The sequence below is a fragment of the Prosopis cineraria genome, unplaced genomic scaffold, assembly GCF_029017545.1.
Source record: "Prosopis cineraria cultivar Desert tree isolate PC_DT_omini unplaced genomic scaffold, ASM2901754v1 PC163, whole genome shotgun sequence".
Classification (NCBI taxonomy): Eukaryota; Viridiplantae; Streptophyta; class Magnoliopsida; order Fabales; family Fabaceae; genus Prosopis; species Prosopis cineraria.
This window is the reverse complement of record NW_026555490.1, coordinates 1-17,693: the sequence shown is the minus strand read 5'-3', so window position 1 is coordinate 17,693 and position 17,693 is coordinate 1. Positions and strand designations below refer to the sequence as shown.

Here is a 17,693-nt window from a genome sequence, read left to right as displayed (position 1 = left end):
TGGTACTATTGTTTCAACTAACTTTAATTACCTAATACTGCATGCGGATGTAGGGGGATTTAGATTTTAGCCGAATCAATCATTTGGATTCATATTTTATTATAATTATTCTATAATTTTAAATTCCTTCTACACCCTAGTTATATGAAATATCAGCCACAATAACCCTTTCGTTCTATTCCCATTTTCATTTCTTATCTCCTTTTCATTGTCTTTGAATTTGAAAATTTTTAAACTACCCAAAGGATTTGGGAGAGAGGGAGGGCAAAGAACTGCATCTGCAAGAAAAAGAAAGTGAAAGAGAACATGATAGAGACTTGGTAGTGTGGGATACCAAGTCCCACATTGAGTAGTATGGGATGCTTAATGGGGTATATAAGTGGGTTGGTTCTCCCACTTCAACAGCTAGCTTTTGAGGTAGGGTTCCCCATCCTACTTAGGTATCCATCAATTGGTATCAGAGCCTCGTTGTCGGCGGTTTCGGAAAGGGCTACCCATAGAGGATTCTGACCGGAAGGAGACTGAGTTAGGTGCTGTGGAGTGTAGCCGTCGGGACGCTGGCTTTCCATGGGGGGCCAATTGATAGAGACTTGGTAGTATGGGTTACCAAGTCCCACATTGAATAGTATGGGATGCTTAATGGGGTATATAAGTGGGTTGGTTCTCCCACTTCAACAGTTAGCTTTTGAGGTAGGGTTTCCCATCCTACTTAGGTATCCATCAATACTTCCCAAATTTGAGAGTTTAGGGTCTCTTTATAGAATCACTCACTCACTGATTACTAAAGATGAGAATTACAAGCTGGTACTTATGGTTTCTTCCCTAACTTTCATTGCTTTAAGTTTGCTCAATGACTTTTTGAATTTTCTTCCCATCGCAGCAGGTTCCAATGCTTCTATAGTCATCTGTACAAGTCCATTTTGATCCCATGCTCAAGGAAGCATAATGCTTGACTATTCTGTCCTATAGCCATATTGTATCCCATACTTAGTGTCCCATTTTAGAATATCAATTTCTTCAATAGATTTTGTCGGAAGCTTGTGTTCAACCGAGTAGAGCAAATTTCCATTTGACTGGGAATTGCTAGGCTAACCCATATACACTGCTTTCCATTGTTAACAGAAGTCGGATGTTGTCGAAACAATTATCACATTGTGACCACAATCAATTGTATAAAATTGTACACAATCAGAAACAAGATACAAGTGGATTCCAGTTGAGCCTCTTAGTCCTCATGTTCAAAGAACTTTTTGTTTCCATCACTTGAAGTATGTAGTTCCCAGCCACTATAACAACATAAGTTTGAAACTCGTCACGAAAAATGAAATCAACAATTATAGAAGCCATAGCTTGGACTAAACATGGTTGAATTCCATTCTTCTCTACACAATGGCTTACCATGACTTAGACGTTCTTCAGATTCTTTGTTATTCATTGATACCCCAACTAGAATTATTACAACCATCCATGGGAGATAGAAGCTTTTAAGTAATTGAAATAGGACAAGTAGAGCATATATAAAGAGTTATAGGTCCATGAATCATTGACATGCTTGGCCCATTGGTTATAGTCCAATCAATGACAGCTAAGAATAATAAGTGTCCATCATAATAATATTAGGAACATCTATAAAATCATTATGGATAGTAGCAAAAGGGATGGCTGGTGTATACTTTGCTTTTGGTAATGATGTTTTGTGGTGTTTGGCTAATTCACACACTTTCACATTTTGCATCAAGTTTATTGTTTGAACAAAGAGATGGAACAAATGAGATAGGTACTGGAAATTTGGATAGCCTATTCTCTTATGCCATAACATGACATCCTTAGTTTTACAGGTGGATATGGAATTGCATACCTTGGTTTGATGTTGGTATCTCACTCTATCATCTTCAAGAATGTAGAGTCCCTTGTACTCTTTAGCTCTGCCAATCATCATCCCCGATGATAGATCTTGAAACGCACAATGGGATGAGAGAAAATTAGCACAACAATTGGATTGCTTTGTCAATTGGCTAACTAACAATAGGTTACATGCTAATTTTGGTACATGGAGAGCAGATTTCAAAGTTACAGACTTTGGAATATGAATACATCCTTTTCTAGCAATAAGAGCTAGAGAACCATATGCAATTTTAACTGTCAATTTTCCAACACATTGAACTTAGGTAGGAACCAATTGATGGAAATCGGTCATGTGATTCGATGCTCTAGAGTCAACAATTCACAACATTTTGTCTTGAGAGATTTTTAGGACTTGAAGAAAGTTACCTCCTTGTGCTAGAAAAGACAAAAGCTGAATTTGAGATTGGACCTACAATAATTGTGTCTCCAGGTTTAACACGTTTAGATTGAGTATGTTCCATTATGAGTCTTTGAAACAACGTGAGAACTCTACTACAAACCAGATCCACTAGGCTTAGACACATTAGTATTTGGACCAGGAGTTGTATCCCTATTAAAGCTATCTAAACACTTGAGGTCTCTACTGCTTGTTCATTTTGGTTCCGAGCATAACCAATGATCAAAGCCCACATATGCAGTACCCACACATGAGAAATTACAGGAAGAGACTAGATATATTTCATCATTGCCAAAGAAGATGATTGTTGTTGAGAAAAGGGTACCACACGCTATCACACATGTGAAAGAGGCTTTTGATGCAAAATCGTTGATTAGAATGTGTGGCTTGCATGCATAGCTGGTGGTGATGAACTTCTAAGGTTATGTCAATCAGAGGTCGTCAAACCTCCCTGGAGTGGTAGTGAAATCTAGTTCCTTCATCCCTTCTTCACACTCAATTCCCTCGTGAGAGAATGATGGTTGGAACACATCTTAGAAGAGAAAAACCCTAACTTGAGCCAACCTGGCTCTGATATCATGTGGAATTTGGGAGGGAAAATGATTTCATTGATTGATTTTCATTTTACAAGGCATGGGGATTTATACAGCAACAAGGATATTTACAATGAATGCAAAATATTCCCCATACTATCAACATTTACCCGTAGACTTATGATGAAAATAAATGCAATGAAAAACTGTTTTCCCACAAATTACACTCTCCTCTCCTTATCTCTCCACTTTAACTACTCTCTCTCTTCATTTAAAATACTTTTCATCCTTTTATTTTCTTGTCAATTTTTCTTTTTCCAATTTTCATTTTATAAATTTTCAAAAAAAAAAAAAACATATTCCATTCTTTTGGACTAGAACATTCAATTGCAAATTGCTTCCAATTTCCTAGTAGGCATTCCAAACGGGCATTTTCAGTTTCATACTTAAAGATGTAACTGATTTTAATTTCAAGTAGGCACTCCAATCAATATCTTTTAATTTCTTGTCAAGTTTTTTATATTTTTATTGTATAAATTTTCACAAAAAAAGTACTACATTTATTTTATTGGACTAAAAAATTCAATTGAATATTGCATGTTGTTCTAGAGATGTGTTTGAGTCTTTTGACCTATTCGGTTCTGCCCCAATGTCCCAACCATAGTCATCCCTAGTCACTAAATTTGACCATACTGCTGCCAAGTTCAACTCTGAGAGAACATCTCCAGAGCAAAGTGACCGCTGTAGATATTGATGCTAAGAACCTAAAGAGTAGGATGCCCTTTTTTTTGTTTTTGGGTCACCGGGAAGCACTTGTACTATATCCAATGTTTCTATTTTCTGATTCAAATAACTTTCTTGATGCGAATGCGTTATTGTGCTAACTGACCTTGGTAAGTTGCTTTTTATATGCTAGTTGCATTGTAAAACAATAAAAAATTATAATTTTCACTCAAATGATAAATTATTTAACATCAATATTTGATGTTAATGTTATTTAGAAAAATCTTAAGACAAAATTCAAAACACAACGTTTGAAGATTGACTGGAATAACTATTTTGAAAATGATAGCACATGTAATTGAATAAGTTTTAATTTAATAAAATAAAATAGCATGTATGATTTTTTTTTAATTTATAAAATAAAAAATAAAAAAAGAAAATAAAAAATTGGCAATAGATTAAAAGGGTGAAGAATATTGTCAATGAAGAAGAGTGTGTAACTAAGGTAGAGAGATAATGAAGAGAGAATAGATGAAAGCTGAGAGATAAAAGCAACAAATGTAAAAAATGTGGGACCCACCATTTATGATTTGTAATCTTTGTATTGGGCGGGCACAGATGACATGGTACTCTTGGAGTGCTTAAGAATTTCTCCCTTAATATGAGAACTTTTATAAAATTTAGTGGAGCATTAATGAGTGATTTTCACAAATACCCTTGATAATTTTAACTATTTCTCTCATTAATTATATTGGGAAGTGAAAATTGGGAATAGAGACTAGCTTTTATTAAGGGTTCTTTTGAAATGGTCCAATAAATTTTTACCAAATAAAAGCTTCTAACTAATTTTAACTGCAATAAAAGTTTTATTAAGGTTTAGGCTTTTAAGATGTTCCTTCCCTTTCAGCATCCAAATGCATCGATGCTTGCCTTGACATAAGGGAAAAACACCGAAGGCATGGCCAGGCAAGTCCCTGTCTAATGTGCATCTCATGGTATGAGAGGCTCTGGCTTTCTTCAGCACCTTAGGCACTAAGATGAGCAGATTTAAGTAGACTGGTGGCTGCTGCCCAAACTAATGTTCTTTGTTGTTCTTTTGTGTTAGGAGTGTTGGATTTTTTTCTTGGCTTTTTTTTTTCTTTTGGGCGCTGCCCTAGTGATAAGGGACGCGGAAGCAGAATCGTGCTAGTTTAGGGACAGAACCCTGAAACACAACAGAAACACAAGAACAAAAAGAAAGAGATGAAATTTATGACGAAAATAAAGAAAGAAAGGAAATAAACAACGGGATAATGATTAAGGATAAGATCCTCTAGAGCACCTACCTCTAGGAACTTCAACCTTCGAAGACACCACAAGAGTTGATCATACTCTTGATCACGTTTGTTTCTCACACGGGATGTCACCACAAAGTACTAAGGTTTACAAGAGTTATAAACTTTAAAATAAATAATTTCATTCAACTTTTATTTTGTTTACAAGAGGGAGCATGCCTAATATATATAGGATTATAGAGAAGACCATTTCTTAAATTTAAAACCCTAATTTCCTAATACTAAAAAGAGAAATAATATAAAATAATGAGAAAATATTTACCCACATAATTTAGGAGATGTGATCCTAAAATTATGAGATTACAAAATTTAAAAATTAATAATATAATTAATTATAATCTTTGACTAGACTCAAAAATAGAAAATCAAATCAAAGGACTATTAAAATGGAAATTTAGGAGACAATCAAGGGATCATAAAGGATTTAAAATCATGCCACCCTTGACTTCATTAGGGTTTCATGCCTCCTTGCTTGCAAGAGGCTCAATTTGTAGTCTTCCTTACATTGGGTTAAGGTTTGCATCTCTTGGGCTTGGCTCTTCATGGATTTGGATATTAAGCATATTATACACGTATAGATGCTCTCCTTTGGGCTTGAGAGGAGTGTTCTAATGCTCTCCAAGCTCTTGGACTGGCACAAAACTAAACAAGGCTTGCTTCATGGTTTTAGTTCGGGCTTTTGTTATTGGACCTCCAATATATTGTAATGGGTCTTTAAGTATGTTGGATTGGAAGTATTGGGCTCCTTGCTCTTTGCCTTGAGCTCTTTCTATGTCACCATACTCATGATTACTATCCTCAAGCTTCGTTGCCATTAATGCCATGTCATCCGTGCCATGGGGGCCATCATTCCCTCCCAGTTGGAAAGGATTCGTCCTCAAATCTGCAGAATCATATAAAGATAGATCAGAAACATTAAATGCGGCACTAACATTGCCATAAGAGCTAGGTAAATCAATCTTGTAAGCATTATCATTAATTCTTTCCAAAACTTGGAAAGGTCCATTTCCTCGAGCTTGAAGTTTGGACTTTGATTAGGAAATCTCTCTTTCCTTAAATGTAACCAAACCCAATCTCCGGGTTCAAAGATCACACGTTTCCTGCCTTTATTAGCTTGCCTGGCATATTGCTCATTCTTTTGTTTTATGTTTGCTTTAACCTTAGCATGTAAGTCTTGCACAAACTCAGCTTTTTTCTTGCCATCAGTGTTAGCATGCTCAGAAAAAGGCAAATGTAAAATATCAATAGGAGATAATGGATTGAAACCATAAACAATTTCAAATGGAGAATAAGAAGTAGAAGAATGAACATCCCTGTTGTAAGCAAATTCAATGAGGTAAACAAACAACAACAACAAGCCTTTATCCCACTAGGTGAGGTCGGCTACATGGATTGCAAGACGCCATTGTGCTCTATCATTTATCAAGCTTTTAGGAATATTATTAATTAAGAGATCGCGTTCAACAACTTCCAAGAGTGTTCTCTTAGGCCTTCCTCTACCTCTCTTAATCGGACTCAAAGTTATATGTTTCACTCTTCTCACTGGTGCCTCCCTTGGTCTTCTTTGTATATGCCCAAACCATCTCAACCGATTTTCTACCATTTTTTCCTCAATAGGTGCCACCCTCACTTTTTCGCGTATGTGCTCATTTCGAATTTTATCTTTACGTGTATGTCCGCACATCCATCGTAACATTCTCATCTCTGCTACTTCAACTTTATGCTCTTGCTGTCCCGTTAGAGCCCAGCATTCACTACTATATAACATTGCCGGTCTGATAGCAGTGCGATAAAACTTTCCTTTAAGTTTATTAGGCACCTTACGGTCACAAATAACTCCTTTAGCTTTTCTCCAATTAAACCACCCAGCTTGAATTCTATGTGAAATATCTCCACTGATTTCGCCATCATTTTGAATAATGGCTCCCAAATATCTAAACTTTTCCACTTGAGGTATAATTTGATCTCCCAATTTCACTTCCAAATTATTTTCGAATAGTCCTTTACCAAATTTACAATATAAATATTCCGTCTTACTTCTACTCAGACGAAAACCTTTCGACTCCAATGTCCTCCTCCATAACTCAAGTTTGCAATTAACTTCTTCTCTTGTCTCTGCTATAAGAACTATATCATCCGCGAAGAGCATACATTTCGGGATTTCCTCTTGAATATATTCCGTCAAAACATTTAAAATCAAGTTGAACAAATAAGGACTCAGAGATGATCCCTGATGTAGTCCAATCTTTATAGGAAAATTCTTTGTTTGACCACTAGGCGTTCTTATACTAGTTTTTACCCCCTCATACATATCTTGTATGGCTTTAATATAAGCAATCCGTACTCCCTTTTTTTCCAACGCTTTCCAAAGCACTTCTCTTGGTATACGGTCATAAGCTTTTTCCAAATCAATAAAAACCATGTGTAGATCTTTATCTTTACAACGATACTTTTTCATTAATCCTATTAGTAGATAAATCGCCTCTGTAGTTGATCTACCTGGCATAAAACCAAATTGATTCTCAGAAATACTTGTCTCCAATCTCAACCTGTGCTTAATTACTTTCTCCCACAATTTCATTGTGTGGCTCATGAGTTTAATCCCTCTATAGTTAGTACAATTCTGAATATCTCCTTTATTTTTATAAATAGGAATTAATGTACTTCTCCTCCACTCATCAGGCATTTTTTTGGACCGTAAAATCACATTAAATAACTTAGTTAACGATCTCACCCCTTCTTCACCTAAACATTTCCACACTTCGATAGATATATAATCAGGTCCGTTGGCTCTACCATTTGCCATTTTCTTAAGAGCTTTCTTTACCTCCTTATCACGTATTATTCGATAGAATGACAAATTTTGTTCGCCTTTACCAGTTACTAAATCCTCCAAGTTACTAGATGAATCCTCTCCATCATTGAAAAGTTTAGAAAAATAAGTCTCCCACCTATTTTTAATTTCATCACCTGTAACTAAAATTCTTCCCTCTTCATCCTTAATACACCTTACCTGTTCTAGATCTCTTGATTTTCTTTCCCTACTCTTGGCAATCTTATAAATGTTTTGCTCTCCTTCCTTCGTCTCAAGGTTCTTATAAAATTCGTCAAAAGCTTTAGAACGAGCTTCACCCACAGCTCTTTTAGTTTCCTTCTTAGCCATACGGTACCTCTCCCAATTTTCCTCATTGTTACACACATGTATGGCTTTAAAACAGTTCTTCTTATACTTGATTTTGTCCTGTACACTATTATTCCACCACCAAGACTCCTTATCTCTCGGACCAGAACCTTTCGATTCTCCCAAAACTACTTTTGCAACCTCCCGTATCTTTTTCGCTATATCTTCCGATATGATGTTAGCACTTCCCTGAGAATCCCAAATTCCTTTATCCAAAATATTTCGCTTGAAAATATCTTGCTTCTCACCTTTTAATTGCCACCACCTAATCCTTGGTGTTACTACTTGTCGACGTTTTTGGATTTTACTCATAATACACACATCAAGGACTAGGACCCTATGTTGTGTCGTTACAGCATCTCCAGGGATCATCTTACAATTTTTACAAAGTTTTCTATCTGTGTTCCTAACCAAAAGAAAATCAATCTGTGACCTTGAGGCTCCACTTTTATAAGTGATGAGATGCTCATCTCTGAATTATTGCTCTTAGCGGTGTAGTCATAGTTCTGTTAACTACCTCAGTTTGACCATCATTCTGTCCCTAATTTATGCCATAGGGTACGCCAAAAGTGACTAAGAAACTTCACATCCCTGTCACTCACAATAGTCTTAGGTAAACCATGCAAATGAACAATCTCTTTAAAGAATAAGTCAGTAATGTTAACAGTATTATTAGTCTTAGCACAAGCAATAAAGTGTGCCATTTTAGAGAATCTGTCAACAACAACAAATATAGAATCTTTACCTGTACAAGATTTAGGCAATCCAATTACAAAATCTATAGAGATATGTTCTCAAGGGTGAGAGAGGACGGGTAAAGGAGAGTAAAGTCTATGAGGTTGGACCTTAAATTTTGCCTGTCTACATTTAATGCATCACAAACAGATATGACATCTTTTTGCATGTAAGGCTAAAAGAAATGATCAGACAAAATAGCCAAAGTTTTCTCGACACCAAAGTGTCCCATCAAACTACCACCATGTGCTTTCTTAGTAAACAACTCATGCAAAGAACAAATAGGAATGCATAATTTATTTTTCTTAAAAAGAAATCCATCAAATCTAAAGAAATTACCAGATCCATGATTTTCACAAGATTTTCAAATATTTTCAAAATCAGAATTAGTTCTATAAAGATCTTTTAGAATCTCAAAGCGAAGTAATTGAGCATGCAAATAGGAAAGTAATGTATACCTTCGAGATAAGGCATCAGCAACGATGTTTTTTTTTTACCTTGCTTATGCTTAATCACATAAGGAAATGTCTCAATAAACTCTATCCAGCGAGCATGTCTCTTGTTCAACTTACCTTGAGACTTGAAAAACTTTAAACTTTCATGATCAGAATGAATGATGAATTCCTTGGGCTACAAATAATGTTGCCACGTTTCTAAGGCCCTCTTTAGAGCATAGAGCTCTTTGTTATAGGTGGAATAATTCAAAGCTGCACCATGAAGATCTTCACTGAAGTAAGCTATGGATTTAGAATCTTGCATTAAAACAGTACCTATACCAATACTAGAAGCATCACGTTGAATTTCAAATGCTTTAGAGAAATTATGCAAAACAAGTAAAGGGGCATTAGTCAATTTATCCTTTAGGATTTGGAAAGCCCTTTCTTGTATCTCACCTCATTTGAAAGTCACATTCTTCTTAACAAGTTCATTAAGAGGGGCAACAAAACTCCGATAGAAGCTTGCTAAGCCATGGAAGCCTTTTACGTCACTTGTATTCTCAAGGGTTGGCCATTCACGAATAGCCTTAGCTTTCTCCTCATTCACACGAATTTCCTGTGATCCGACAATAAATTCCAAAAAGATAACAGAGTCCTTGCAAAAGAAACACTTTTGAAAATTAGCATATAGCTTATATTCCCCCAAAGTGTCAAACATAGTTTTAAGATGATTCATATGATCAGTCAAAGATTTATTATAAATTAGAATATCATCAAAGTAAACCAAACCAAACTTGCCTATAAACTTTCTAAAAACATGATTCATTAATGCCATAAAAGTACTAGGAGTATTAGTCAAATCAAAAGGCATAACTAACCATTCATATAATTCAAATTTAGTTTTAAAAGCAGTTTTCCATTTATCTCCCTTTTTTTTTATACGAATTTGATGATAACCACTTTTAAGATCAATTTTAAAAAAGATAGAAGCACCATGTAAAAGGCTTGTTGTTGTTGTTTGTTTGTTGTTTTATAGAAGCACCATGTAACTCATCAAACATATCATCAAGTCTAGGGATAGGGTAACGATACTTTGCAGTGATTTTGTTGATTGCTCTACAATCAACATACATCCTTCAAGATTTGTTTTTTTTTTTGGCACTAAGATAATAGCGACAGCACAAGGGCTAAGGCTCTCACGCACAAAGCCTTTCATCATTAATTCCTCTACTTGGCGCTGGATCTTCTTAGTCTCTTCAAGGTTAGCCCTATAAGCAAGCTTGTTTGGAATAGCAGCTCTGGGCAAGAAATCTATCCTATGCTCAATTCCTCTCAAGGGAGGAAGTCCATTAGGAATCTCATAAGGGAATAGATCTCCATAATCCTACAACAAAGAGACAACACTAGAAGGCAAAGTAGGGTCAAGAGTGTTAGTAGAAAAATAAATATTCTTGAGAATTACAATAAGAGCTCGCTCACTCATTAAAGCCTCTTGAATCTCACTTTTCCCATACAATAATATTTTCTTTTCATTATTTTCCTTCACTCCCACCATTCTATTTTTTTCTTTTCTCACCTTCTCACCACTCTTTTTCTTCTCTTTTGATTGATTTTCAAGTAAAGTAATACTCTCTTTTTTTTTTCTCTCACTCATGTCACAATTGAGGAGATCTCTTTTTTGCTTGTAATCTTGAGCAATTTTGAGTTGATCTTCATAGGGCTTGGATATGCCTAAGAGGATTTAATACAACAGTCTTACCTTTAAAAGGCATCTTGTAACAATTTCTAAAACCATCATGAGTAGCATTACTATCAAACTGGCAAGGCCTACCTAATAACAAGTGTCCAGCAAGCATAGGGGTTATATCACATAATACATCACAAGTATAAACCCTAACAGAGAAAGTAATCAACACTTACTTAGAAACCCTAATTTCAGCACAATCAATCAACCATTGCAATTTGTAGGGCTTAGGGTGTAGAATTAAAGGTAGAGATAATTTATTTATAAGTAAAGTGCTAGCTACGTTAGTGCAACTACCACCATCAATTACCATGCTACATACTTTCTCTTTGATGAAGCGTCTAGTGTGAAAAATATGCTCGCATTGCTCATGTTCATCATCCTCCTTTGGTTGAATATTGAGAGCTCTTCTTGCCACTAAGATAGAGTCAACTACACCATTGCATTTAAGCTCATCTTTTGATTCATGGGAGGTAGAATCATCATCAACATTATTAGCATCATCTTTATCACTTTCATGCACACTATCATAGCCACTATCATCTCTTAAGATCATAACTCTTTTATTACTACAATCTCTCGTCATGCGGCCCACACCACGACATTTGAAACACTTAATAGGAGAAGTGTTAGATGAATAAGAAGAAGGTTTAGGGTTAAAAATTTTACCCTCATACTTGGTCTTTATTTCTTCCTTGGCCTGGGATGTATCTTTGGCTTTAGAATCCTTCCATTTAAAAGTTGCCTTGGAGTCTTTCTAAGTGAACTTGGAATGTTTCTTCTTATTTCTCTGCTCCAACTTTATAGTCTTGTGTATGAGCTCTTCCTTGTCCACAAAAGTGTACAAGTCGAGCTTATCTCTCAATTCTAACCTCAAGCCATCCATAATTCTTGACATTGCTTCATGTTCATTTTCTTGAATGTTTGCACGAAACTTCAAGATATTCAACTCGTGCACATACTCCTCCATTGTCATAGATCCTTGAGAAAACATGAGCCTTTCTATTAAGCTCTGCGTAGTAGTAGTTGGGGACATAAGCCTTTCTCAAGTACCTTTTAAGCTTTTCCCACGTTTTAATGGGCTTTTTCCCAAGTTGGCCTCTTTTGTATTTTAAATCTTGCCACCAATGAACAATATAGTCAGTGAAATTCAAAAAAGCAGTTTTCACCTTTCTTGACTCAGACAAATCAAGAGTCATGAAGATTTGGTTCATCTTTATTTCCTAATCAAAGTATTTTTTTGGATTGTTACTATCCTTGAATGAAGGATACTTTACTTTTTGGTTCGGTAAGTCAATATCACATTTTGAGGATTTCTTTCCCTTAGGAGAAGGGGGCTCTTCATACTTCTCATCATCGCTGGGGGTTTCACACTTCTTTCCTTTAGAAGAGGAAGCCTCCGGCTCATCTTTATCCTCCTTATGGAACCTATGATCAAGTTCCAAGCGAAACTGCTGCAACTGTATTTTGATAAGTTCTAAAACAGAGTTCATATCAATACTAGGGGATTCATCCTTGTTACTCATGTTTATAGAAGCACTAGAAACCATATAAGATAAAAATGAATCCTCACGCACACAAACTCACGTGTTTACTCTCAAGATAAATAAAGTCACTCGTGTTTCAAAAAAAAAAAATTAATGGCTTTTTTTTTTTTAATGATGAAAAACACACTTGCCTTTTATCACTCACTAAGCTTGTGGATAGTATCTAATGGTGAAACCAAACACAAATCAAGAAACTAAGAAACAACTAAGTACATTTCTTCTAAATTAAAGAAACTAGAAAACAAGCACAAGATGAAAAGAGGATATTTTTGTATTTTGTTTTTTTTTTTGGATTTTGAAACAAATAGGAAAAGTAAAATTTTCAAATAAAATTAAGCTTGCAAAAGAAAAAAATCACATGTGACAAACAAAAATAGGAAAGAAAGAAATAAAAGTCAAAGAGTCAAATACTCAGAGACAAAAATAGGAAGCTAAATAGAATAGGAGAGTAGCACAAATAGCAAAATAGGAGAGTAGAGAATTTGAAAAGTGCTGCCAAAAATTAAAAATAAGAAAGTGACCAAAGTAGAAGACTTTCTTACCACCCAAGTTGACTTTTTTCTTTAGGCAACCTCTTGATGACTTGGAGTTCAAGAATAGCCTTTTTTTTCAATCAGAACTCACAGCAATATATTTTTTTTTGTAATTTTTTTTAATTTTCGGAATTTTTTTCTCTTTTTTTTTCAACACACGAACACATTTTTTTGGCCTTTTTTTTGCATGAATTTTTAGGTTTTTTTTTGCTGAGAAGGCTAATAAATCAAAACTCACATAAGATAAAAAAGTCACAAAGATGGAAGAGAAAAACCAAAAGATAGAAGTAGATGGGGTAGCAAAGAGATGATCACAAAAAAAAAAAATAATAACTCAAGATGAAAAAGAAGAAGAAAGAACAAGAATTTGAACCAAAAGTAGTAACCAAAGCTCTGATGCCAATTTGAAAGGGGACGAGGAAGTAGAATTGTGCTAGTTTAGGGACAGAACCTTGAAACACAACAAAAACATAAGAACAAAAAAAAAAGGGAAGAAATTTATGACGAAAATAAAGAAAGAAAGGAAATAAACAACGGGATAATAATCAAGGATAAGATCTTCTAGAGCATCTGCCTCTAGGAACCTCAACCTTCGAAGACACCACAAGAGTTGATCATGCTCTTGATCACGTCTGTTTCTCATACGAGATGCCACTGTAAAGCTAAGGCTCACAAGAGTTATAAACTCTAAAATGAATAATTTCATTCAACTTCTGTTTTGTTTACAAGAGGGAGCATGTTTAATATATATAGGATCACAGAGAACACTATTTCCTAAATTTAAAACCCAAATTTCCTAATACTAAAAGAAGAAATAATATAAAATAATGAGAAAATATTCAGCCACATAATTTAGGAGATGTGATTCTAAAATTATGGGATTATAAAATTTAGAAATTAATAATATAATTAATTATAATCTTTGACTAGATTCAAAAATAGAAATCAAATCAAAGGACCATTAAAATAGAAAATAATTTAGGAGACAGTCAAGGGATCATAAAGGATTTAAAATCATGCCACCCTTGACTTCTTTATTAGGGTTTCATGCCTCCTTGCTTGCAAGAGGCTCAACTTGCAGTCTTCCTTGCATTGGGTTAAGGTTTGCATCTTTTAGGTTTGACTCTTCATGGATTTGGATCTTAAGCACATTATACACGTATAGATGCTCTCTTTTGGGCTTGAGAGGAGTGTCCCAATGCTCTCTAAACTCTTAGACTTCTTGCACAAGGCTAAACAAGGCTTGCTTAATGGCTTTAGTTCGGGCTCTTGTTATTGGACCTCCAATATGTTGTAATGGGTCTTTAAGTACATTGGATTGGTAGTATTGGGCTCCTTACTCCTTGCCTTGGGCTCCTTCCATGTCACCATGCTCATGATTATCATCCTCAAGCTTCGTTGCCATTAATGCCATGTCATCCGTGCCATGGGGGCCATCACCTAGTGTTGGTGTATTTGTTATGATAAAACCTTCAATTTATTTGGATTTAAGTAGAAATAATCTTGTGATGTACTATGACATTCCCTTTTTTAGGTAATTATGTTTGTGATAATATTTTGAGTAGAATGCCCTACTGCATTTCTGAAGGTTTTTTTTTTTTGTTATAATTTAATATTATTTTGAGACTGCTGGATGGTGTAGGTAAAAGGTGGTTCCATTACTTTCTCGCAGCTTGCTACACAATGGCTTCTGCGATCTAGTGAGATTCTTCAGAATCCTTATTCAAGCGATGCTGTTGTTTCTGTGCTGAGGGAAGCTGAACAGTTTCTTTGGGCCGGTCCTGAGATGAATTCTGTGAGTTCTTGATGTTTTTTGAATTTGGTCCCATTAAATAATGTTTCACACAATTAAGGTTTTTTTGGTTGGGATATAGGTTCGAGATATGGTGAAGAGTTTGATTGAAGCTCAGAAGTGGGCAGAAGGGATAAGAGATTGTTTAAGAAAAATTGAAGCCTGGTTGTGTGATCAGGACTTTGACAGAGAGAAAGTGCACCTAGAATTTGTTGATCAGCTGCTAACATTTAATTTTGCACCATGCAATGAGCCTGCTTATCATAAGTTGAAGGTGTTATTTAAGTTTATTTTTGTTGCCCCTTCCGTATTTTTTTTTTAACTTTAAATAACATGACACCAGGAATATACAGAAGGGGCTGTGTTGTTAAGTCAGGAGATTAATATTGCTTTGTCAAAGTGTTCAAAGGTATTTTAACATAGACTTCTCAACTATATGCCTTTGTCAATGTGTTGTAATCTTGCTAGTTATAAATTACATTCGATGAAATTCTGCTTCTTCTATCTAGTCCACCATTGTAATAAACAATGTTCATTTCAGATGTCTGAGTTGGAATCATTGCATTCTAGAGTTTGTGGCTATCCACTCTACGTGAAGATGTTGAGAATTTGGAAAGGAAAATTTCTTCAACTAAGGTAGAATTTGCCATATAATAATAGCATTACTCATATATTTCTACTTGGGTTTTTTGAACTTTATTTTTATTTATCTCTTTCAATTTTGTTTGGAATTATATAGAAGATTAGGGATTGTTGGGTGTTCTATATCAGAGATTTGTTACATCCAACTTAAACTACCAGGAAAAAACTATGTTTACTTACTAATTTTTTATGCTTTCCCGTTGAGTTGTCTCCTTCTATCTTTCAGAAGAGGGCATTGGGGCTTGCTGTTTTCTGCTGTCAATTCCAAAGAGAAAGAAAACATATTGTGAGTTTATGGATGAAAAGGGGATTGATTTATTCACAGGGAGCAGCGACACATATATAGGAGAGATCAGATCATAATCAGATCACAATCGCATCAAATCTCCTCTGTAATCTGGAAAATAAAAACAGAATAGTAAATTTGATCCTAATCCCTAATAATCTGCTGATAAATAACTAAAGATAATAACAATTAGATCTAGGGTTAGTTTTAGTGAAATTAATGGGCCTAAGGCTTATGGGCCATTTAACCTACTTCCAACACTCCCCCTCAAGCTGGTGAATAGATGTTGATTATTCCCAACTTGCTTATCATTTCATCAAACTTGGCTCTAACTAGAGGCTTAGTCATCACATCTGCAACTTGTCTTCCTAAAGGAATGTAGGCCAGGTTTATGACTTTAGCTTCAATTTTTTCCTTGATGAAGTGCCTATCAATCTCAACATGCTTAGTCCGATCATATTGAATAGGATTGTTTGCAATTTTTAGAGCAGCCATGTTGTCAGACCACATTTTGATAGGAGCTTCCATTTCTATACTAAGTTCCTTTTGAAGTTGTACAACCTATATACTTTCACAAATCCTAAGTGCTAATGCTTTATATTCAGATTCTGTCGATCTTCTTGAAACTATTGGTTGTTTTTGGCTTCTCCAAGTCACTAGATTACCCCACATAAATGTGCAATAACTTGTTGTAGAGCGTCTATCATCAATGGCTCTTGCCTAGTCTGTATTAGTGTAAATCTCTACATTTGTTGTATTGTTTCAGCCCTGAATTCCCTTGTTCCCATCCATATAGATCTCGACACACTGCTTGTTCCCTTTTGAGATGAATAATCCCTTGCCTGGTGTGTTTTTTAGATATCTTAGAGTCCTGTTTACACCTTGCATATGCTCCTTCCTTGTTGTTCTAAATAATTTTTGAAAGTGGAGTTCAAATATTCTCTTCCGTTGTCATTGCGAAGAATTTTAATTAATGTTTGAAATTGATTTTGAATAAACACATGAAAATTTTGAAGATGGTGAGAACCTCAATTTTTTCTCTCATTAGAAAAACCCATGTTAGTCAAGTATGATCATCTACAAACATGACAAACCACCTACATTTGGAGTTTGTTTCAAATTTTAATGGTACCCATATGTCACTACGGATAAGGGAAAAAGGGTGAGTTGGAGTATAAGAATTAAAAGGAAAAGAATGTCGGACTTGCTTAGCAAATTTGCAGTATCCCAATGAAATTCAGAAATTGTTTTATTAGTGATTTAGGAAACAGAATTTCATATATTAAAGGCTTGGATGGCCTAACCTAGAGTGCCATAAGGTAAGGTCAACACTAGTCATGACAGAACAGATAGTAGGATTATTCTTGGATGGAGATCCATGAATATAGTAGAGCCCATGCCATTCCTTAGCATTACCAATCATCTTCCCCAAGACTAAGTCCTGAAATTCACAACCCCTTTTGTCAAAAACTACTAAGCAGTTGGCTTGATTTACTATGCGACTTACAGACAGTAAGCTACATTTAATAGTTGGAACATATAAAACATTTTTTAAGGTAAGATGCTCAGAAATAATTACAGTTCCATTTGCAAATTCACCATTGGATACTTCAACATATTTATGCTTAGAATGTTCATTAAAATTAGAAAAAAGTTCTCTGAAACTGTATGTGATAAATAGCTCCTGAATCTACTACCCAAATATTCTTTGGGTTGGCTTTCTCACTGAGAGTATGAGTAAGGGCAGTACCTAATTGTGCCAAGGTATAGGAGGATGTTTTGGCTCACTCATTCCAGTTGAAGAAGCATGCTTTTCTAGGATTTTTCGGAGAACTGACAACTCTTCAGTACTTAAAGACCCACTTTCAGGTTCTGCATCACCAATCATAAGCCCCTTTCCTTCA

The 17,693-nt window shown here is 35.2% G+C and overlaps 1 protein-coding gene across 2 annotated transcripts in view; it reads left to right on the top strand.

Moving 5' to 3' along the window:
- The window catches only part of LOC129295664 (lysine-specific demethylase JMJ17-like), a gene marked incomplete at its 3' end in the record, with an annotated part of 29,023 nt that extends 13,570 nt beyond the window's left edge, over window positions 1-15,453 (top strand). Inside the window, 4 exon segments of one of the 2 annotated variants that reach the window (XM_054934205.1) lie at window positions 14,742-14,864; window positions 14,944-15,135; window positions 15,205-15,270; window positions 15,403-15,453. In XM_054934205.1, coding sequence (XP_054790180.1) covers window positions 14,742-14,864; window positions 14,944-15,135; window positions 15,205-15,270; window positions 15,403-15,453 — 432 coding nt within the window. 2 annotated transcript variants of the gene reach the window in all.
- Window positions 15,454-17,693: the final 2,240 nt, after the last annotated feature.